Source organism: Scomber scombrus, chromosome 7, assembly GCF_963691925.1.
Source record: "Scomber scombrus chromosome 7, fScoSco1.1, whole genome shotgun sequence".
NCBI classification, from domain to species: domain Eukaryota; kingdom Metazoa; phylum Chordata; class Actinopteri; order Scombriformes; family Scombridae; genus Scomber; species Scomber scombrus.
In genome coordinates, this window is record NC_084976.1 from 9,386,340 (window position 1) to 9,409,901 (window position 23,562).

Genomic DNA, 23,562 nt, shown 5'->3' on the forward strand with positions numbered 1-23,562 from the left:
TTACTCAAATTTGTACAATGGCCTAAAGAAAAGGTCACTTCCCATCAACAACAACAATGAACGCTAACTTCTAATTTACTTTACCAGTAGACGCCTTGTACATGCATGTATAAATATATGTGGGAGAGTTCTATCATGCTCTTAGATTGAAGGACAATGCCATAACCGGATGTAGTCGTATTAGTTTACAACGCAATTTGTTCTCTGGATTATTTGAGTACTTCCTGTGAAGAGGCGTACAAATAAAACTGAAGTTTATGTTGTATTGATGACTTAATAACCGAAGGATCTTTTCTTTAAAATTACTGTAGTGAAGTAATAAAAAATAAAAAATTAAAATGAATGAATTTTTAGTTTACGCACTGGAAGAATTGTTGACGTTCTGAACTACAACTCCCAACATGCATCTCTCTGTTTACCTCCTACGTCGACTTTAGGCGTCAAAATAACGACCTCAAAACATTGAAGTTGAACAAAATTGACAACATAATGTGAAACTTTTGGGGGACAATTTCACTTTTCTGATTAACAGTAAACGTTTGTGAGCTTTTATCGACACTCGTTACGTCTTCTGTGTTTTTACATGAAGTTAAATAGACTCAATGTTACCTTTCTTTTTCAAATTTCGCGCTGTTCGCTCCGCCAGCAAAGAGATTAGCTGGCTAGCACTTTAACTAGCCCCGCTGCTCTAAACCGGCAACGAAATATTACATTGATTATAGTGTATAACATTTTTAACTTTTTACATCCGAGTTTCCACAAACCTATTTTAAATGGAGGTGACGGACATCGGAAACAAAGAGGAAGGGAAAGTCTGGCATCGAAAACCAGCACCGGGGAAAAGGTAGCAACGTTTGAGTTGATCTGTATTTGCTGCTTCATTAGTTTGTTGTGTGCACCTGATGCTGCAGGGAGGTGTTGTAACATGTCTCTGTGATAGACTTTTATACCTAAAATAACCTTGCAATGTGGCAAACTGCTTTGCGATTTGAATTGGATTTAGATTAGTCACACTTTTTGAGCTTGTCAGTACTTGTGCATCCAGAGAGCCAGCTGATTTCGACATTTGAAACACTGACAGGTCATGTAAGAAACTCGGATGCACATTCTTATTCAATTTCAGGTACATGCAGCGCTGACTACTGGGAGGAAAAGGTGGAGTTAATCAAAAGTCTGCCCAGGAAAGATAGTTTACCATCAAATGTAGCTAAATTGATAAAATATTAGGCTACTCATACAGTCAAATTAATATTAATCGTTATTATAACCCACTTTAAGAACCAATTGTTTTGCAGTTGGACTAAACCTCTTCAATACTTATAAAAATAAACAAAATATTATGATATTTCTTCATTGTGACAGTATTGTGTTGTGGTTTTTAGTACTTTTCATACAGTATTCAGTCTTAAAATTGTGGTGGGCAATTTCATATTCATGCTTCCTTTCAGGAAACGGGGTCACTGAATGGTTTAATGAAAATGAATCATATCCACAGCCTTCACAGCTGCCAAATCTCAAGTTTTCAACCTCATTTAACATCTATAGAAAATTAGACTGACATATTAGACAGCGCTACCATCATCAAAACACATCGTTTATAGAGAAATAGTGCTGTTTCCTCCAATAAACTTCATGAGACTTGGAGAATTGGTGCCAATGAGGCTGTTGCGGAGGCTCATACTGGTTGAACATCTTACAAAGACACTTTTTCCTTTAATTTGTCATCCATGTGTATCTCTTTATGCATAAAGGGTCAGATGGTTGAGTTACAACACTTAACTGTTCAGCCAGTTCTCTCAGGGTCAATTGTAACCACTAGAGAGCAGCCATGATTCACTCATGTGTAGTTTATTATCTGAGTATAGTATCGTGTGCTTGTGTCTTTCACAGTGTGTTAGTGACTGTGGTCCGCACTGCTCAGCAGGCCAAGACGGTGCGTTTCCTCCATGTGGCCTTTGACACCACAGGAGATTCCTTCCTCGCTGGTGATCACCATGGCAACATCTATGTCTTTGACATCAGTAGAAACAGGTGATTGGCTCCGTGCTACAGCTCAGAAGCCCCAGAATAATTTAGTGTTTTGAGTGTTTGTTTTATCAACTGGATTATTTTTTATTTGTATGTTTACATGGGAGCATTTCCACAGATCTTATGGTCATTACTGTGCCCACATCTTCTGCTAGTTAAAGTCATTTAAATGTTAATTATTCAGAGCACAAAAATATCCACTCTAACTTTTTCACAATTTTTCTTTTCCTCTTCATGGATGTCATAATGTTTCACCATAAAAAATCTTACTGTCTTTTTTTTGTTCTTATTGCTCATTCCATGGGACAGATTTCGTCTGGTGCAGAAGACGGGACAGGCCTGCACCGCTCTGGCGTTCAGCCTCCGAAGGACCACAGAGTTCCTTGTGGCTCTGGTTGACTACACCATCAAGTGCTTTGACAAAGGTAGTGAATGAATCAAGTTGCTATTTATATGCATTTTATTTGTCTTTTGTCTTATGATGCTCTATTGTGTAGATCAAATTATACTCTAAACATTGTATTTTCTCTTTAAACAACAAACAAAAGTCAGTATTCCCTTTCTTTTGGACACAAAGCAGCTGGTCAGTTTGACCTATAGCCAAGCAAGTGTGTGTCATTTGCTTCTGTTCATCACTCACCACCACATTAACTGTAACTAAACTTGTTCTCTGCTATTTTCCCTTTTCTTTATTTGCTCAGACACAAAGCAGCTGGTCAGTTGGATGCGTGGTCACGAGGGAGCAGTCTCGTCCATCTCTGTCCACAGCTCAGGCCGCTACGCCATCACCACGTCTTCAGACACAGCTCAGCTGTGGGACCTGGACACCTTCCAGAGGAAGAGGAAGCTCAACATCAAGCAGTCTGTTGGCATACAGAGGGTAAAGATGCAAACATGCTGCTTAGTTAACTGCCAGTTTCATTAAAGAAAAATGTAATTTAGTAAGTTTCATGCAGTTTGTGTAGATGTTTTGGTCAGCTAAGGATTTATATCAATTAAATTTAAGGTAAGCACTGATTTTGGCTTTGTGCTTCTTTTCATGTTCATGCCACTCTGTTGTTTGTGTTGCAGGTGTTTTTTCTGCCTCTCAGTAACACCATCCTCAGCTGTTTCAGCGATGACTCTATCTTTGCCTGGGAGAGCGACACACTGTTCTGCAAATACCAGCTGCCTGTCCCTGACTGTGGACCCAAAATCTCCTACAAGGCTTTTGCTGTTACGCGGTGGGTCTCTTACACCCCAGCCAGTGACTGTATAGCTGTTTAGTGTATTTCTTCATGACTGGGTTTCTCAACGTTTTACCAGAACACTGATGTAACTGTTTTACATTGACAGCAATGGAAAGAGCCTTGCTGCTGGTGGGCGCTCCAACCTGCTGCATCTGTGGTGTCTGGACAGTCAGCAGCTGGTCAGGGTGGTTCAGATGCCCACACAGGTTCGAACTGTCAGACAGCTGGAATTCCTGCCCGACAGCTTTGACGGAGGAGCCAACCAGGTACACACACAGCAGGAACTGGTGGACCTCTGATCTCCTCTGTTCTCTTGCTATGGAATCTCATTTGTTTATGTTCGTTTTTTTCTTTGTAGACACTTGGTGTATTGAGCCAGGACGGCGTGATGCGTTTCATCAACATTCACACCTGCAAGCTTCTCTTCCACATTGGTTCCCACGACGACGCCATCACCACAGTGTCGGTCAGCCCCAACGGCCGACACGTCGTGGCCATCATGGATAACGGCAGCATCAATGTGTACAGTGTTCAGAGTCTCACACAGGAATTAAACAAGGTAACAGTCAATGAAATGATGCACCAGGTGTTAAGCGTGTTCTGTATGTGTCCGCATGTGAGACGTGGTGAATATTAACCTAACATGTAGTTAACTCTCCTCCTCAGCCTCCTCCCTCCCAGGTGGCAGTAGTCTCTGATGCTGAAGCTGATCAACTGTCAAACCTTAGGGTCAAGGTCAAGTCAGAGGTTGTTCAGAGACAAACAAAAAGCCGGACTCAGGTGAAGATACTGAGACCCCCTGCTGGTTCTGGTACAGCTGAGGATAAAGAGGTAGGAGCTACATACAAAAAACATTCACCGCTGTATATTTTTAAAAATTCTACTAGAGTACTTCCCCTTAGAATGATGTAAAGTTTTATTTATACATTATAAAGATGTTTGTGTATTTCCTTTAAAAGAATGAGCTCCCTGCTGGTCTGAATAAGAAGCGACTGGTGTCTCTGCTCAAAGCATTTGGAGAATATCCTGCTAAATACAGGTAAAGTTTACTGTCACAAGTGGAGGATTCATGCATTTCATCTCATAACTGAAAAGTGTTTGCATGTATTGGTATCTCTGTATTTTTGAGATTTACATGATATATTTGTGTGTGTATTGCAGGATGTTTGTGTGGCGGTCCCTGTTGTGTCTCCCAGAGAACCACGCAGCATACAGCAGTATGACAGATAAAGGCCTGCATTCAGCCTACCTCACTCTGCATGATAAGTATCCCATCAAAAGTCACAAGCTGCAGAGGGGGCTGCAGAGGTACTTACACAACCCGCTTTGCACTTCACAGTTTCAGTACAACATTTCGAAGTTCAATCTAAACACAACATTTTCCAACACATCTGTAATTTAGCACTCCATTCCCCCTCCACAGAGTTTTGTCTGCGTTAGCTCACTGGGCATCCATCTTTGGAGAGGTGGATTATCTTCCCCTGGTAGCCTTCCCTTTTGTCAAACTCTTCCAGAACAATCCGATGCTCTGCTTCGAGGTGGTGGTCACAGTTATAGGTACTTTTTAATTTACATCAGTTTGGTAGTGTCACTTTAATATACATTCTAGCAGTAGCTTTATTGACTTAGATATATTATATGTTATGTTTCAGTGAACTGGTGTCAGCATTGGTTCGAGTACTTCCCCAACCCTCCTCTGAACATCCTGAGCATGGCGGAGAACGTCTTGGCTCACCATGACAAGGAGCTGCTGCAGCACCTAGTGGACTGCGGCATTACTTCACAGGTAACTGCAGCTACATAGAACCTGCAGGTGAAGGGGGGACAAGCGGTTGGACAGGTCGTCCTGGAACTGCAGGCTGACGGCGTTTTGAGTTCACACATTTAATGTCTCTGTCTGTCCGTAACAGCTCTATGTGTGGCCCCTGCTGGAGACCTTGTTCTCAGAGGTTTTAATTCGTGATGAGTGGCTCAGGCTCTTTGACAACGTCTTCTCCAACCATCCATCATTCCTGCTCATGGCCTGCGTGGCCTACATCACCTGCTGCCGTGAACCTCTGCTTCTCTGCGCCCAGAAACAGGACTTCGAGGTAACTCTCCTCTTCTTTTCCTACCACTAAAACTAAACAGGGTCAGCCAGAAAACGTTCTCTAAAATTCTCTCTCATCTCTCCTGTTTCCCTCCTCAGTACTTTTTTCACCATCGTAACAACTTGGACATGGGAGCCATGATAAAAGAAGCCTACAGGCTGATGAGCGGCACGCCAGCTGACATCCATCCCCGGACAATGCTCTCTGACTTCACACCACTTACCAAGGGCCAGTACCCCGTGTTCAACCACTACCCAGAATTCATAGTGGAGTATCAGAGCCGGGAGAGGGAGAAGATACGGCTGCAGGAGATGGAGTACCTCCGCGAGAGGTGAGGCTACAGATGGTTACAATAGCAGAAAAAAATGTTATTTAACCCAAATTCATGTTAGTTAGCACAACTGAAAGATTAAAGTGTGCGTGTGCATCGTCTCAACAGGCAGGAGGTATCAGCGATGCGTGCAGATTTTGTGCGTCGCCAAGCTGAAGAGGAGACCTACTACACACAACAGGTAAAAATGATTTTTCAGATGTCGCCCAAATATAAAACCCAGTGTTTGCATTTCTTCCTCACGTTACTACTTTGATTTGAATGCAGGATCTTCTGCAAAAGGCAGAGGAGCAGCGCAGAAACATCCTGGCACAAGAAGATGAAAAACTAACACAACAGAGGAAAAAGTACAAACAGAACACACACACATCCAGTTTAAGTGTCATAAGTGTTTAAAAAATTTGAAAAAAAGAATGATGGGATTTATTAGAATTGGTGCCCTGTCCTCTGCAGGTTGGCAGCCATGAAGAGGGAGCTGAAGGTGAAGGAGTTACAGCTGCTAGATGCAACTAGAAGACGTTTCCTCAAACACCAGCAGGACCTGAAAGCCTCGCAGATACAAAGACTAGACCAGGAGATCGGTAGAAAGGTGACGACAGCATTCCTCATGGCTCATATACAATATGTATATTATAGCTTGTTCTTTTGTTTATGAGTAGAGCTAAACATACAACTAATGCACCAAGTCACAATATCCAGTTCTCGTTCCATGCAAAAAGTAGGTCAAATGATGTGAATGTCTTCCAATGTTACAGTTGTTTAATTACATAATTACCCCCAGGTAGTGTTTCCTTGTTGAGCTTTGATGGAAGTATGGTAATGAAAAGAGGAAATTAGAAATTAAAAAGGCAGTAACTTTGAATATATTAACTTAAGTTGTCTAACAGTTGTTAGTATTTAAAACATTTAACTGTGTGTTTTTGGGACACAGTCATAATAAATCAGTAGTAATCATCAGTGATATTATTAAAATCACAATATTAGGTTTATCATGTTAGAGAACAGGGCTATTATCTGTTTTTTTTGGGCGTAATAACTGTCATGTTCTGCTGCAGATGAATCTCTGTGAGCGAGAAACAGCCACAGCAGTCCAGGATCTGGAAGTCAGACAGATGGAGCTGGAGGTTCAGAGGAGGCGACTTGAACAGGTGACCCACACCTTGTATTCAGCCTTCACTCCTCTCTTGCAGCCTTCACTTTTAGTTCCCTCTCTTCCTTTTGTTATGTCATTGAAAGCTTTAAAAGTTACCCCTGTTTTCACTGTTTTTACCGGACATTAGATAAACCTATGACAGTAATCACAGATCAGTTGCTCATCTTTAGAGCTTTTTCACCCAATATTAAAACTGAGACTTTTGGTCATAAGCAATTAAAACAAAGATATAACCATAGTAGTAAAATGATTGGTTAAATATACATAAAACATGTTAAGTTAATGCAATAACCACTTAAAGATTGTTGCAATGTCTTCCTTCTGATATTATCACCTTATTCCTTTAACATGTGTATTTTGACTGATGTGGTGATATTTATTCTTCTTCTACTTGTTTTTTTCTTGTTTCCTTCAGAACCTGTTGAAGGAGCAGGAGCGCATGGGACGAGAGGTCGAAGAAGAGGTGGAGTTGAGGATGAGGAAGGCAGAGAGAGAGGAGAAGAGCTACACAGAGCAGCTGCACAGCGCTCAGGCAAACATGCAGGTCCGAGTGAAAATCAACCAACAGCGCTCTGAGAAAAGAGCCAATGTTACAATTTTGGCATATGTTGTCAACCTTAACTCGACGCACTTTATCGTTTCTATATTTACACAAAACTATCAAAGCCACTCTTTCTCTCCACACACTCCAACAGGCCCTTGAAGAGTCCCTGGCGGAGGCGTGCCAGCTGGGCTTGGAGTCGGACTGGCAGAAAGAGGTGGCAGAACGCCTGCGGCAGGTCGACGCCGAGCAGGAGAGGAAAAGGGAGAGACTGGCAGTGCTTCACAGGCAGACCCTGGCAGAGGAGGAGAGACTGGCAGACACTGTGAGAGATGTGGCTGGATGGAAGGTGAGAACAACGAAAGTGTGCCAACAGATCAATTTTACAGGATGCGTTGGCTTCACTCTTACATGTACAATCGGTACAGTATGACATCAGTATCACAAAGTAGTTATATTTGTTTTATTCATTAAGAAAGCATATCTGATCTGTGTGTGTGTGGCTTTGTGCTGCAGTGGGATGAAGTGACGAGTACGAGGGCCAAATTACAGGAGCAGCGACTGCCAAGGTGTTCAGCAGACACAGGTATTACTACACACACACGCACACGCACACGCTCACGCGCGCGCGCGTCAGTTTTGTTTGTGGCCTGTGAGCTGATCTGCCTGTTATCCAAACATGGATCGACTGTAACAGCGTTTGTTTTGTGTCAGACGGCCAGAGACAGACTAGAGGACTTCCTCAGAGACAAAATGCTAACACTGCTGTTGATGTTGGAAGCACGGCTGCCTGTCCAGCAGTCAAATCCAACGCTGCCACCAACATGTTGTGTCTGAACAGCAGATCACCTTCAGAGAGCACCTCTACCAACTGTAAGTTACTGAAAGTATCACGTCCCCTGAGGCAAAATACAAACCGCTGGCTCGCAAATGTATTCCTCTCCTCTTTTGTTCCTTATTTAAGACATGCTCTGTTGGGTTTCTGTCTGTGGAGATGACATTTGTTTTTGTTGACCAAACAAATGGAAATCATGCAAATTTTGTGTGTCAACAGTGGTGGTGTGACAAGATAGTGATAAGTACGCTATACTGATGTCAGTACAGAAAGATAATGATCAGTTGGAAAAACCACAAAGTGAATATAGAAAGTCAAACAAAATTCATTTTTTCTTCATGGATAATATGAGGATTATTAAGTTATATTAATAATGTTCCTGTTTTGTCCTTCTCCCTCTCGTCTCCTGTCAGTCTCTCTGGACCGAGGCCGGGCCCAGCTGGACAGCAGCGAGAGAGAACTGCTGAGGGAAGTCCGAGAGCTGAGACACAAGCTGGCAGCTAGAGCCAGAGAGGGCAGCTCTGCCTCCTTACAGTCTGTCCACACACTGTCCTCTGTCTCCCAGTGACCACAAACTGCTCCGCGTCCGCAATGTGTCACTCAACATATTCTTTGTCTGGAGCAAACTAGAACAACAGGAAAGATGACGCGTCTTACCTAGCAGCTGTTATCTCATGAAAACATACATTCCATGGTTTCATTGGGATTTATATGGACTCAGTGTAAATATTTGTATTCAATTTCTGCTCCATTTTGAATTTTGTAATGCATTTTAATGACTTGTCTTATTTATAAAACCTGTTTTGGATAAATAAAAAAAAAAAATTTAAATCCTGATTTGAAAGCTGCCGTCTCATTGTGCTTTTTGAAATCAGCCATGTTTGACCAATTTATCACAGTCGCATGTAATTGGAAAAACCGAATGAAAATGTGAATATACACATTTGTGTGCAGGAAAAAAAGCATGAAGTTGCTGGTGTAGATCAGATGAATCAAGGTTTTGGGGAGTTTGTTTCAGGGAGCTTGGGTTGTGTTTCTGCTTGTTTGACAGTTTGAATAATGTATGTGTGAAAGAGAGTCACAGATCAGGTTGGATGAACTCTGTTGAAGTCAAGATGTCAAAGTGTGATAACTATAAAAACTGATCAGGAATGATGTGCATCTGCTCCTCTGCTCTGCATGGGCGTGCCTGGAACTGTATGTATCTGTTTCTGGTCCAGTAAGCATCCAGGTGTGATTAGACATGAGCTGAAATGACAGCCATCCACATATCTGTCACTCATTCATTTCAATCCCTCCACCCATCATTCATCAGTGCTAACCTGCCCTGAATCCACCTGTCTTAGGTGTCTGAAGGGCATATTTTGTTTAATCATTGCTGACCTGATTATTAACAAGTAAAAACACAAACTTCATGCCTAAAAGAAACAAATGTCTTGAGGCCTTTGTTTTTCACTGAGTAACATTTACTTCACACCTGCTCTCATCTGCTAAAACATGCCTTCATTTACCGCTGTTTACCTCTCATGTCTTATCATGCCTTGCCTTAGGCTTGGGCGGGTCCCATGTTCTCTTGACTCTGTTCACTACTCTGTTCTCACCTGCATTTCTGTCTTTGAGAACCATATGTACCATTCAGGCTTTGAGGAGCAGGCACAGCTGCATCATCAGCCGTTTTATGGTTTAACTTATTCCCTGCTAAATTATAGGTGCGCAAGACTCCGGATTGAGGCATTTTAACATCTCCCACTAACTGAACTGCAGAAAACAAGACTAGGATTTTGAATCCAGCTACCATGGATGGCAGCAGTGTTTCTTCACTGTGGTATAGGACGCCAAAACGTGCGGGGAAGCTGAGGCAACGGATTCAAGACCTACGCATCCCGTCCTCCTCTTACAATGAGTTTACAGCCAGCAGACCCTCATTGGATCTGAGCCACAATGAGAGTGCTCGGCTGGCTGCGGACTGCCTGCTCAACCAGGGCTTAGAGGGATACCAAGAGATGTTAAACATAGAGGGAGAAGTGGACTTTCTGTCAGAGGCAGAGAAGAATTACATCAAGGAGAATGTGAGGGATGCAAACACAGGTACATGTTGGTTTTTGCATTTTTATAACTTTCTTGTTTTTTGTCCTGTTATTTCCAGCATCATAAAGTATTTTTTTAATGATTGCTTTACACAGTTGACTCTGGTCCATCTGATGATGATGATGAGACAGAGTTGCAGAGCTCACATGCTGACTCCAAGTCGCCCACACGACGCCCTGCAGTGTCCACAAACAGTGATACTACTGTGGCTGCCTTGGAACTGCCTGGAGTGAAAGGTATCCCAGAAGCATGATACTACTCTGATACATATAAACTACAGACAACTCAATATAGATTGTTTGTTTGGTTTTTTTTTGGCAAATCAGAATTTCAACAAATATTTTGACCCTCTCCAGATGTGAAGTGGGGTGATCCGTTCCAGGACAGGCCCACCCTCAAGGTTTTTTTCCAGTCTGACAGCAAGGCAGCCGGCATGAAAGATGTGGTGAGGGGGTTCATCAGAAAGGCTAAAACGGTACGTTGAGGTGCCATCACATTAAATGGAAAAAACAACATGCTATCCATGTGGGGGAATATGAAAAATGTCAATATTAGATTTTGTGTGCTGAAAGGTCAGATGCACAGTGAGTGGTATCTGTCTGTGCAGTTGATTGATGGCTTTAGTGATCTGACACCATGCACGGGTGTGTGTGTGTGTGTGTGTGTAGGTCCTGCTCATAGTGATGGACAGCTTCAGCGATGTGGAGTTGCTGTGTGATCTTCTGGAGGCCAGCAGGAGGAACGTGTCCATTCATCTGCTGCTAGATCATCTCAACCTGAGCGTGTTTGTCAGCATGTGGCAGGAAATCAAACTCAACAGCAAGAACTTCCCTGTGAGTGTATCCATCTTCCTGTCTCACCTACCTGTCTGAATTCTGTTCTGTTATTGCGGTTACTTACATACCATTCAAATCCTCACTGAGGTATAAAATAAAAAACCTGAGATTTTTTTTTTTTTTTTTAAAGAAAAGTCTAATGTTTGCTGCTTTTCTAAAACCTGCTGCATCATTATTAATTACATTAGTCTTATTTCTGTTGTAACCACTCAACCATAAACTAAATGACAGTTTGACCCCTGCAGCAACACACAGCACAGATGTCTGGCTGCCTGCCAAATGCTAACAGTAGACTCACAGAGTGCACCTTGGGCAGACTGTGCATGAGAGCAAAAGCAGGCTTTATGCACAAGCCTACGAGTGTGTGGAAAAGCAGGAGACTTCTGGAGAGTCACTCCTGGACCAAATCTGAATCCTAATACTACTAAATTATGCATTGTACAGCAGGAGACGTGTGTCAGGAGCTCATTGGTCCATTTGGGGTGGTTCTTGAATAATGGGATTGGGAATCAGGATCTAAATGTGTCACTGGACAATTCAACGTACAGTAAGCATGTGTTTCCACACTGGAACAGGTTTTTCTTGCTGTAATCATTCCTCCTGTTCATGCTGACCATTAAATGGTCCTTTCATAATGCACCTACAATGTAAGTGATGGGGGACAAAATCCACAATCCTGCTTCTGTGCAAAAATGTATGTAAAAGTTGAGCTGAAGCTAATATGAAGCTTCAAACATCCAAATGAGTCAAATCAAGTAGATATCTTTCAATATTAGTCTTTTTAGAGCCAAAGTCCCTCTTTTTGTTACTATACTTCCACCACAGCACTGTCCGATTAAACAAAAGGGGAATTTGATGCTAAAAAGACAGTAAATGTGTCAGATATCCACTTGATATGACTAACTCAGACTGCTGAAGTCTCATATAAGCTTCACATCTACTTTTAAATGACACATTGTATTTTTTCATGCCTACTTATTGACACTTTTTCAGACAGATATTTCATCTGTGTCCTGAAGTGCAACTCATTTGATCGTGTGTGTGTGTGTGTGTGTGTGTGTGTGTGTGTGTGTGTGTGTGTGTGTGTGTGTGTGTGTGTGTGTGTGTGTGTGTGTGTGTGTGTGTGTGTGTGTGTGTGTGTGTGTGTGTGTGTGTGTGTGTGTAGAAGCTGTCAGTTCGTAGTGTTGATGGACAGACTTACTGTGCCAAGACAGGCAGGAAGCTGACTGGTCAAATTGCTGAGAGTTTTATCATCACTGACTGGACTGAGGTGCTGACTGGCTCATACAGGTACACACACACTCACACACACTCACACACACACACACACACACACACACACACACACACACACACACACACACACACACACACACACACACACACACACACACACACACACACAAATACTGTTTGTGCACACAGTAAATACCTCATTTCGGAGTTGTTTTTTCTAAGTACATCTGATTAATATGCAAAAATTGTATATTTCTATTTGCATGCATAGTCTGCTTTCTTGGATTTTCAGGTCTCAGTAGCCCCCTAATGTGTGTGTTTGTGTTTATGTGTGTGTATCTGTGTCTCTGTGTGGGTGTTGGTGTCCTCAGTTTCTCCTGGCTGTCCTGGCAGGTCCATCGGAGTATTGCTATTCTTTTCAAGGGTAGCACAGTCACACATTTCCAGCAGGAATTCCAAAGGCTCTACCGCAGCTCCAAACCTGTCCCCGCCTTTACTGCCCCTCTTTCCACCACATCAAATGACAGTGTCAGTCAGCTGAAATCAAGCCAGAACAAAACAATTTGCTGCAGTCAGTCTGAAGATGTGCAAAGCACTCAGAAAAAAGCGCAAATGCTTGCAGATGTCCCAAGTAGTGGATTATCTAATCCCAATGCAGAATTGGAGAGCAGCATCAGTAAAACACATCCTCTGCACATCGCAGATACACAAACGGAGACAAAACCCTTTTCACAAACCCAAATTCAGACACAGCCGTGCCCAAAGAATGTGACTCAAGCAGGAACAATTCAGAGTGTTTCTATGGGAAAAGCTAAGCATGCAGCAGGATCTGTCTTTAACCAGCATGATGCAAAAACAAACATGGAATCTGAACAGAAGAATGACAACCAGACACAAGCTCAGGCTCAAAACAAGATCCATGTCAGTCACACTGACAACTCATACATTCAGCCTCAGCTCACTGGCCGCACCATCACCACAACCACAGGTGAAAAAGCTGCAGAGCTTCAAGAGTCAAACACTATGGGCTCCCTGACACATGCACAGCATAACACTGTCCATTATCAATCTCCCTTCAATACTAAATCTAATTTTGATCACCATAATGTTGGTACTGAAACACTCTTCCTTCAACAAAGAAATATACACTGGATGACACAACCTTCAGGGATCATTACAGGTTTAAACGCACAAAGAGGACAATGGAGCTACCCACTAAACTTAAATCAAAACGTGGACTTTGTATCCCATCCAAGAGGCCACACATCTGGGTTAGAAACCAATGTTCTATCTTTTGGAACCAGGAGGCAAGATCCGCCACAGTGGCACCGCCAGGCCCCCCTTCAGTTACACCCGACCACAGAGTCTCCAGGGTTCTTACCAGCTACAGGAACAAAGCTGCACCTAAACTGGACTTATACTGAAAGACCCAGACACATTGTTCGACAGAGCTCATTCAGCGGCACCTATGGGATTGGACAGGTGACAGGTGGACAACAGGGCTGGAGATCATTTCACAGCAGGGCGGCATCATTAGTGAGGAGCAAGAGTATGACCGAGTGACTGACACACAGCAGATCTGAACCAAACATAACCAAGACCTGACAGAAATATCCAGACTGTGGACAAACAGGTTTTACATGTGCTGGTATCTTCTTAATTAACACTCAGGTTTGTGGTTTGTTAAATGTTTTCAAAACCTGGAGCGGCTATGAACTTTCATTAATAACTTTGATTTTAAAATGTAATATTTCAGCTGAACAGTCAAATTATTTAAGTGTGTTCACTGCATATGCTCACTGTTTTTTTTTAATCAGTTATTAGGCTGATAAGACCTCTACTCAGGTTGGAGCTACAGTATCTGATCTCACAAACTTATAAGGTGTTAATTGTCCCATCTTGACAAATACAACAGAACTAACAGAGAAGAAGCACAGTCTGTAAACACCCATAGTCCTGATGAGGTCTAATCAGGCAATTAAGTGAAAATTAAATGTAGGCGTATAAAGGGAATCCAGTACATTTGCTCAATAGTCTGCTATGTAACCCAAAAACACCTGACTATTGTTCGGTTACAGTGAATATTTTATTTTAGAACAAAACTGTCAAACTATTAAAAGGGGAGTGCCAGCTGTCAGCGCCAAATGTGAGAACGGTTAATAATGAAGGCGGACTGCTTCTGAACTGTGAAGATAAATACATAAATGAGAAGTGACTGCATCTAAAACTATACTTGTTTCACAGCAGTCACTCAAACTTGTCATATTAGGAGAAACACAGCTGGAACTAAAAGCCTTACTGTTAGATTTAGTGTATGCTAGTAACCCAATTTGCACAATAGCAAGGACCTGACACTGGTATAATAAATGGGATGCAGCCATTATTAACATTATTAATTACACCTGTCATCTCCCTGTTCTTACATGTCAAACAAATATCTGCTGTGAAACACATGTGAACTTCAAAATCAAACAAATGTAAAAACAAAATATGTATGTTTTATTAAAAGATATGAAACATGTTATGGCACAAAGTTACATTTGAGGAGAATATTAAAGAGTTGAAAATGTCTGACTTTGTCTCCTTTTGTGTCCTCTGTCAATGCAGAGTCGGATCACTGCCATCAATTATATACCAAGGTGACACATTCGGTGTTTGGTGATGTGGGATTGACACCCAGTGTGCAGCTCTCACTATGCTTCACATAAAGGGACACACATACAAAATATCTGATATGTTTTTGGGGAACAATGTGTGATGTGTAACTATGAAATGGCTCTTCAGTTAATGCAGTTCTCGTTCCCTGATTTTACAACACAATGTCACTAGTTGGTACTTTATACGGAGTCTTGTCTTTGGATCTGGTTCGTCACTGTCTGTTTCTTTCCTCTTAGATGGACGTACAGTGATTTTTTTCCCTCCAACTGTAAACGGTTAACACCAGAGCATCAGGACTTTGCGTTGCGATGTGGTCCATCAGTCTCTAGCACTCCAGTCAGTAAGACTTTGTTCCACCAGCGCTCTCTGAAGCTCTGCACACACACGCTGCCCAAACTCTCCCCGTCCTGGTAGTCCTCCCTCATCTTCTCTGGGATAAGGTCCTCTGACATCACCTGGGAGGTGAAACAAAAAAATCAGGCATATTGAAAAATGTGATTCTGTGTAAATACTATCCGTAGCCTTCGCCTACCTCAAAACGTTCAACCTTTTAGATAACATTCTTACACAAAACCAGGAGCTCTTGGCTTACCTCAGTGATGGCCTGCAGAGTTGTTTCTTTGGGATTTAACCACTGTAACGCCTCTTCTGTTGTTTGGAGGGCGCTTTCACTGCGCTGCAGTACAAAGGAGGATTGCTGCTGCCGAAGGATTCTCAACAAGAGTCTAAAGACAGAAATAGAAGACAAGGAGACATGATACATTTATTCATACAGACAACAAACAACACATCAGATCTGAGAGTGCTCCTCTCCTTTGTGAGCTGTACCTCGTCCTGATGAAGCACATGCAGGCCTTCAGCCAGATCCTGTCCTCATCTAGCTCCTCCTGTTGCTCCACAATCTCTCCGTCCTTCTGCTCTCCTGCTGGCTCACACCTCTGTGGAGAAGAGGATCCTAGTAAAGGTAAATAAAGGAGATCATGTTATGAGGACAAGTCAATCACATTTACAGCTTCATTGATAGATCATCAGCGTCCAGTTACTGAAGCAGATAAAATGAACTATATATTCAGTTCAGACCCTTTAAAGTTTTCCACATTTTGTTATGCTTCAGATTTGTTGTCAGTGTCAATTGATACAAATAGGATGCAACAGAGCTCAACTGTGAGTGTCTTAACAATTAACAAAACACTCCAAAAACCTGTTTTTGCTTTGTCATTATGGAGTACAGTGAGTAGACGATGGGATAGAAATGAATTGAATCTAGTCTGAAACATAACACAATGGGGAAAATTTAAAACGGTCTGAAAACTTTATTAAATGTGACAGGAAGTGAACTCCATCCTACCTGTGGCTCTGTCGCTCTCCAGCAGCTGCAGACACGTTTGCCCCAGGTTGCACCAGTGCCAGGGGTTAAAGGGCAGCAGGCTGCACAGCTGCTGCAGGGAAGACATCTTTGATCCTACATCTCTGAAATTCTGGTAGATGCTGACCTTTAGTAAAAAAAAATATATATATATATATATAGCTTTATTGATTATATTTTATTGATTATATATATATATAATCAATAAAATATAATCAATAAAGCTCCCTTTGCATTGCTTGTCAAGTTATTTAAATATAGATGTAGCACCACCAACAAAATTGGTAAATAAGTGGAAAAAACTGTGTGTCCTGCTCAGTGTTTACCTTGAGCAGCAGGAGGCCCGTCAGGTGGCAGGTGTTTGAGGCTTCTTTGCTCTGAAAGAAACAGAGACAGTACATAAGACATGTCAACTCTCATTTTATCCAGAGTGGTGTGTTCATGTGCTGTAGGGAAAAATCTAGCTTCTAAGATGTAAGAGGCGACCGCCCACGTGGACTGCTTTCACGAGCTGAAACGTAGACTCTGGTGGTGTTGTGTTTCTAAAAACTAAGCTAAACTTTCAAATAGTTTCAAGCCTCAACACACTGATTTTCACACCATGAAAGGAGAGTGAAAACCAACCAAATGGTCAGGATAGTAAATGTTTAAAACATTGGCACACTTAAAGAAATGTCAACAACAGTGACGTTAAGTTTATGGAATTTTGTTTTTGTTGAACGTTATTTCTTATAACACACCTTTTTTTTTGTTAAGGCAATACTTCTTGTTCAATTTTACTCTTAAAAGGAATCTAACTTATTAGGTACATACTAAATGAAATCTGCAGTGGTATCTTTGGTGGTCTTTAATGGTTATAAGATGGGAAATGTAGATCAGGATTCAACCTTTTGTTGATCGTGGCTGCAGTAACTATTTATCAAGTACAACAAATCTAAGGTATTCTGTTTACTATTCGCTGATGTTTTTAGCATTCAGTGTATCCAAATGCTTTTACACTGACTGCAGGTTGTTCTAGGTACAGTCACCTGTGTGGGACAATGGTCAGCATGGAAAAACCCACAGAAGAATTACCAGTAAGTCGGCCAACTCAAGCGCCTGGTCTGTCTGTCCCAGTTTGGTGCAGCATCGAGCCATTCCCTCCAGCACGTCTCTTCTGATGGTCAAGTTGTTGTCGGCGATCAACTCCAGGCAGCTGCTGTACGCATCCAGGGCTTCCTATACCACACATACATACCACAAGGATAGAAAATGAAGCCTTAAAAAAACCCAAAAAACAAGTGTGACGTGAAAACTGAAGCGACTTCTGTTGCATGCTATTATTAAGGTACTGGAACTTCTACTGAAGTGTTTCCGATGTGAAATAGTTAAATGTGATTCCTGAGACCTTTCAATGCTGTCAGGAAATGTCTCAGTGACACACACTGCTGGCTATAATAAATATATGACAAAGGGAACAAGGAGAGTAATAACTCTCCATGTGATAAGCAGTGTTGGAGAGTAACTAGTTAAATGTAACGGCATTGCGTAATTTAATTACAAAATAAATGTAACTATAATCTGTTACTGTTAGTGAGAAAAAAATGTGTCATTAAATTACAGTTACTTGTAAGTGTTGATGATCACAAAGATCTGAAGTCAGACCTTTAAGATTTTGCTCAGGAGGGTTTTCCCCTCATTTTTAAATGTTGAACATGACTTTTGACTTTTTTCATTAAATATCTTTATTTTATATTCCAAAATCTACATGAACTAATGAATCCATTTTCAAACGAGAGATAAATCTTGCTTTATAAGAAAAGATCTCCCTTATAAATCATGTCAGTATCCATGAAAAACACCTGAACTTAGATTTTGGTGCTTAATGGGTACACTTACCCTAACAGCTGAAAACATTCATTAGAAAATTATAAAAGTAATCAAGAAGTAAACAAATGTAATAGCTTACATTACTTTGATTAAGTAATTGAAATAGTTACATTACTTCTTACAATTATAGGGTAACTAGTATTACATTTCTAAAGTAACCTTCCTAACCCTATAAGTAATGGCAACCCGAATAAAAAGTGATCAATGCGTGACAGAAACTGACCGACAGTTGTAAAGTGTTGATGTGGCTGTGGGAACGAGTCAGTGCTGTTTGATGTTATCTCCCCAGCAGCTCTACAGAAACATTCAAATAGTGTTTGTATCTCTCACTGCTACAGTTTTGCATAACAGCCACCTGTCCTCACATTTTTAAATGTGTGATGATGAATAGAACTGCATGACTGTTATGTTACCTGGTATTTGCCCTGCCTCACAGCCAAGTCACCTCTGAACTTGTAGACTTTCTGCTTCTCCAGAGAATCGTCCGTATCGAGAGCAGCACTCTCACAAAACCACTGCAGAGAGAGAGAGAAATAGAATACAGGATACTCAGCCACATCTACATTCACTGAGCACTTTATTAGGAGCACCTGTGTTATCTAATGTAGTCCAACACAACAGCTCTGCCATCAATTCTACTTTCACGAAGATAATACACTTTCAGTTTTTGTTGATATTATCAGAAAGGTGATAAATCTATTTTTTATGATTGTTATTGAGATCATAGTGGGAAGTTTCATGTTAATGGGGTGGTTAGGAACACTGCAATATAATGTATTCCATTATAAGGCCCAATACTGGATGTTTGGGGCTGATGCCTATACGGATAGTAGGGAATAGAAAAATGTTGTATAGATATATCAGCCAATAACGTTATATATACAGAATATGTACATAAACACACTTTTTTCCCCGAATGTGGTTACCAAACACTTGTGACGAAGATATGTAATATGATATTTTACAGTTTAAGAATAAAATTATTTTTTATAAAAAATGACATTAGTGCTCTGAAACTGTACACTTCACTGAGAGTTTAATACGTATACATAAACACTGAATCATGAAAAAGGATTAAATATACATAAAATGCTGCCTCTAAATCTTAAAAAAAGAAGGTACATATTGGATGGCATAAACATAGAATATGAGCAATATATCTATGATAGGCCAATATCAGCCTATAATGACCGCTATATCTGTCAGGCTCTAATCCAGTACACCAGCACTATCCACTACTGCCTCAATAATAAACATAAAGTAGAATTATCACCTTTCTGGCAATATCAACAAAAACTGAAAATGTATAAGTTTGGTAAAAATGACAAATTGATGGCAGAGCTGTTGTATTAGATTGCATTAGATTACACAGGTGTTCCTAATAAAGTGATCGATGAGTGTAGCAAGTAGTAAATGTTGAAAAGCAGTATTCAAGTTATGTTTCACTGAAACTAGAAGCAAACACATTACTTATCCAGCAAATATCATTGACTTAAAATGCAGCCAAAACATGTATTTGAATTAAATCAATATGATATTGGATATAGCAATATGATATCAAATGTATCCATTTGATGAGACTAGATTAGAGATTGCATATTGTGATATGATTATAAATGTTGTCTTACCAGACTGTTGTAACTGTTTCACATTAATGATGATTTTTTATCAAAAACCTCATTGTGGAACTATTTAGTGAAAGAACCAAATAGTCATTCTTTACTATATTGATAGCGAGGTATTTGACCAAAAATATCACAGTATTTGATTCTGCCCAGTTTGTTTGTGTAGTTTATTCTTTAGCTACCTCAAATATATTCTTCTAGACTTCATGTAAAGTATAACAGTTACTGTATCTATCTTACAGGTTTGGAATTGCCTAATCAATTCCTTTCTTGGAACTTTTGAGAAAACAGAAAATGATTCCGAAATGAAGAGCACCCACAGAATAAAGCTAACAGCATTTATTAAATGTGACTCGTCATATGAGCTGAGTGTCAGTCAGCTGGTGTTGGACAGACTCACCTGAGGCTCACACACTTTGGCTTTGTAAGAGGACAGAGACACACACACTCGGTCTCTCGCCTCCGAAAACACCGAGTCATCAAACGTGCTGCCTAAAATCTCCATCAGAGGCCGAGAAATGCTACTAAACCACACACTGTCACTGTATAAACGTGTCCAACAGGCGTTAAGTTATCTCTGCTCATGTGCTGCGATTGTTTACATCCCGTGGTTGTTGCACAGTACTGTACTTTAAACAGCACGGCGACTACACCGTGCAGTGACTATAGTTCCGGGGCAGAAAGGTTCCGATAAATTAAGACATGAATACATTGTTTAAATAACATCCAACTTTTAATGTAGATATGTCGTTGAAATCACAAACACATACATTGTGAAAAAGCTTTGATAACGCCCAAAAACCTTAAAAAAACAACCTATAGGCCAACATGAATTATTTTATACGCTATGCATTCAGACCAAAATTAGTATACAGAAAAGATAAGATATTCCTTTATTAGTCCCACAATGGGATCATTTTCCAACAGCAAGTGGACAGTAAAAAAACAGAAGAGCATCAATAAGAAAGAATAAACAACAATAAATAGGTACGAAAAGAAGGTTCAATCAAATATAGGCTACACACTGAGGGCTGCACATTAAAGTATTACATATCAGGAAAAATTATGTAGCCACATAAAATGTATTTCACACAAATGGCAATATGATGATATGTACAAATGCCTTATTGTAATTTCTGTATACTTTGAAAGATATCCCAAACATTTACAAGTAACTAAAAAAAATGTAGATCGCCCATTCAAAGTTATCCCAATATTCAAAAGTCCATGATTATATCACAAAAAACAAGCACTACTTTTAGAATTAATTACAGAAATGTCACAGATATAGAGGGCATTCATGCTCTAACATCCAGAGTGAAAACAGTCTATTAAATATACTGCTGCTGTCAAAGAGTCATTTAATTGGTAAACTGCTGCACTTAAATTAGAGGAGACATTGTCAAATTTGTCTCTTACTTTGTACAGATGAAATTAAATGTGTCATTGTCACGCCCCCTGAACCATGTCCCATTTTTGTCCATGACAGCACTCATGCCACAGTCTTCTGTTTTTTCACCTTGAGCCCACTTATCAAATTTTAAGTCATGACCATTGACCCAGAACCAGAACTCCAGGGTGCAGGTGTAGTGAAGGCCCAACCACACAAACTCAGTGTCAGCTTTCTCAGCCTCCAGCTTAGCCCAAACCTGGATGTATTTATCAGTGATGGAAGCCAGGTCCATGTCGTTGTCCCTACAGTAGTACAGAGCATTTTCCCACGTCATATTCTGTTTGACCAGCACAAAGGGTGAATCTATTTTAAAAAAAGAAAAAGAAAGAAAAATCACTGTGAAATGTTTCAGGTGAAATGAATAAGTGAACATGTGCAAACTGTTTGTAATCATCTGCCAGAGGGTTCAACAAATGAACTGAGTCATCTGGAAGAAACACGTCATTTCACTGATAATGGCATCATCCTTAATATGTAAACTAAGTCTTTCAGCTGTTATTCTCTGAGTTTCATAATATAAAACAAAAACCAAATGATAACATGTTATGAAATAGAAAGATTTGTCTGTAAGATAAATATATGAGAAAACACAGGTCCTTGCTACTTGTTGTTCTACAAGTGCATAATAAAATGACTCCATGTCACATCATTTCTCAATTACAAATAATTTGAAATTTCAAATGATTTTGTTATTTCCCTGTGTGGTTTGAAACTGGGGAAAATTCCTTCAGCTCTGTGGTCAACACAATCCAGAAAAGTGAGAACCTTTGACGTGATTAGCTTGTCAATCTCATTTCATGGCCATCAATTTATATTCTTCTGAGCATATAGTTAGAGGCATGAATGTCAATATGTGTCCACATTTAACTGTAAAGGAGATATTGCAGTAAAGTATTAACTCCTCTGTGACTGTCAGTATGTGACTGTATGTATGCACTGCACTGAAGAAGCAAATTTGTGTAAGATTTGTGTAAGAGAACAATTATTGTACCTTGTCGTTCTCCGTAGATCGTCGCTACTAACGAACCTACAAGATTTTGTTGTGGAAAGGACACATGGACGTAGCGCCCCAACACTGCTTCATCACATTTAAAGTAATTAGTCTCTCTTTGGAAGACTTTGATGGTTTTACACCTGGAAGAAAGAAAAACATGGACAGACAGAATGCAGAGAGGGACAGAAAGGACAGGATGTGTGATATTTGTGGTTTTGTGAGATACAATTTCCAGTTTGCTTGATTTGAAGATGTGGAACAACACCTTTGCATTGAAGCTGTGAGTTAGAAATGTGTGCATGAACATGCACACACATCATGTATTATGAGTAAAACCTGTCTAAAAAACACAGGACATGCTGAATCTTGAAAATGTGAAATAAAGCAATTCAAAATAACATGAAGGTATTACCGGCGAGAGTCACTGCTGCTGGTGTTAGTAGAGTTTCCAATGAAGATCTGAGCAATGTCCATATTAAAATATCCTTGTTGTTTGTTGTAGATAATATAGGAAACGTTGTAGACACCATCCAGCTCAATCATCCACCAGGAGTTGGTCTGTGGTTCAGTGTGAGCACGAGTCCTACCTGGTACAGTCGAGTGTGCACTTCCTGTGAAATGTGAAAAGACAAAGGATTAAATAAGCTTTCCTGTTCCCATTCCCATCGTTTTTATTATTTTATAGTCTGGAAGAATTGGGGTGGGGGACACTATTACCCATTCTTTACTGCTTAGTACTGAAGAATGGAAGTAATGATGGATAAATCCAAACCAAAAAAACATTTATGGGGGAAAAAAGGAAGAAACCAAAGGAAGAGTGATCCGAGGAGGGTTCCCTCTTCCAGGAAGGACAGACATGCAAGAGATTTGTACAGAATAGAACAAGGAAGCAAGAGCAGAGAAAAGGAAAAATATGATGAAAAAAAATTAATTAAAATCAGTCTTATAGATCACAGTGTCAGGCAACGACAGACGTGCACATGCATAAAATGATCCACTTACCAAGTACAGAGATGAACAATAGCCTCAACAGCATCTTTACTCTGGAGGGAAAAAAAGGCAACATCAGTTGGCTAAAGTAAAGTTCAAATGTTTTAAACATGGCCACAGGCTAATGAATGGAGATCAGAAATAAAGTGTTTAATTTCTCTAAAATTGCACCAATGTATCATCCTACATGAAAAGAGCAGAATTTGTGAGGCTGTACTGATGTCACTCACCTTTCTCAGG

General features: G+C 40.5%; 3 protein-coding genes across 3 annotated transcripts; 1 reads left to right on the forward strand and 2 right to left on the reverse strand.

Annotated features, from left to right (window-relative positions):
- Nucleotides 1-358: 358 nt before the first annotated feature.
- Nucleotides 359-8,900, forward strand: tbc1d31 (TBC1 domain family, member 31). The gene is made up of 23 exons (XM_062421939.1): nt 359-844; nt 1,891-2,031; nt 2,338-2,453; nt 2,730-2,908; nt 3,100-3,251; nt 3,364-3,523; nt 3,616-3,816; nt 3,924-4,088; nt 4,217-4,296; nt 4,419-4,565; nt 4,681-4,814; nt 4,910-5,043; nt 5,168-5,347; nt 5,446-5,678; nt 5,787-5,859; nt 5,946-6,025; nt 6,132-6,267; nt 6,734-6,826; nt 7,247-7,375; nt 7,527-7,721; nt 7,889-7,958; nt 8,087-8,245; nt 8,621-8,900. The coding sequence occupies exons 1-23, from the start codon at nt 774-776 to the stop codon at nt 8,773-8,775; spliced, it is 3,183 nt and encodes a 1,060-aa protein (XP_062277923.1). The 5' UTR covers nt 359-773; the 3' UTR covers nt 8,776-8,900.
- A 5,987-nt stretch (nt 8,901-14,887) lies between these two features.
- zgc:101716 (uncharacterized protein LOC492784 homolog) lies at nt 14,888-20,467 on the reverse strand. Its single transcript, XM_062422832.1, has 8 exons — nt 20,286-20,467; nt 18,674-18,775; nt 17,466-17,609; nt 16,718-16,768; nt 16,374-16,518; nt 15,854-15,980; nt 15,618-15,750; nt 14,888-15,480 (listed from the first exon to the last, which is right to left on the reverse strand). Exons 1-8 carry the CDS (start codon nt 20,388-20,390, stop codon nt 15,316-15,318), a joined length of 972 nt encoding a protein of 323 aa, XP_062278816.1. The 5' UTR covers nt 20,391-20,467; the 3' UTR covers nt 14,888-15,315.
- An 833-nt stretch (nt 20,468-21,300) lies between these two features.
- On the reverse strand, nt 21,301-22,806 carry LOC133983361 (C-type lectin lectoxin-Phi1-like). Its single transcript, XM_062422427.1, has 3 exons — nt 22,745-22,806; nt 22,330-22,472; nt 21,301-21,641 (listed from the first exon to the last, which is right to left on the reverse strand). The coding sequence occupies exons 1-3, from the start codon at nt 22,804-22,806 to the stop codon at nt 21,301-21,303; spliced, it is 546 nt and encodes a 181-aa protein (XP_062278411.1).
- Nucleotides 22,807-23,562: the final 756 nt, after the last annotated feature.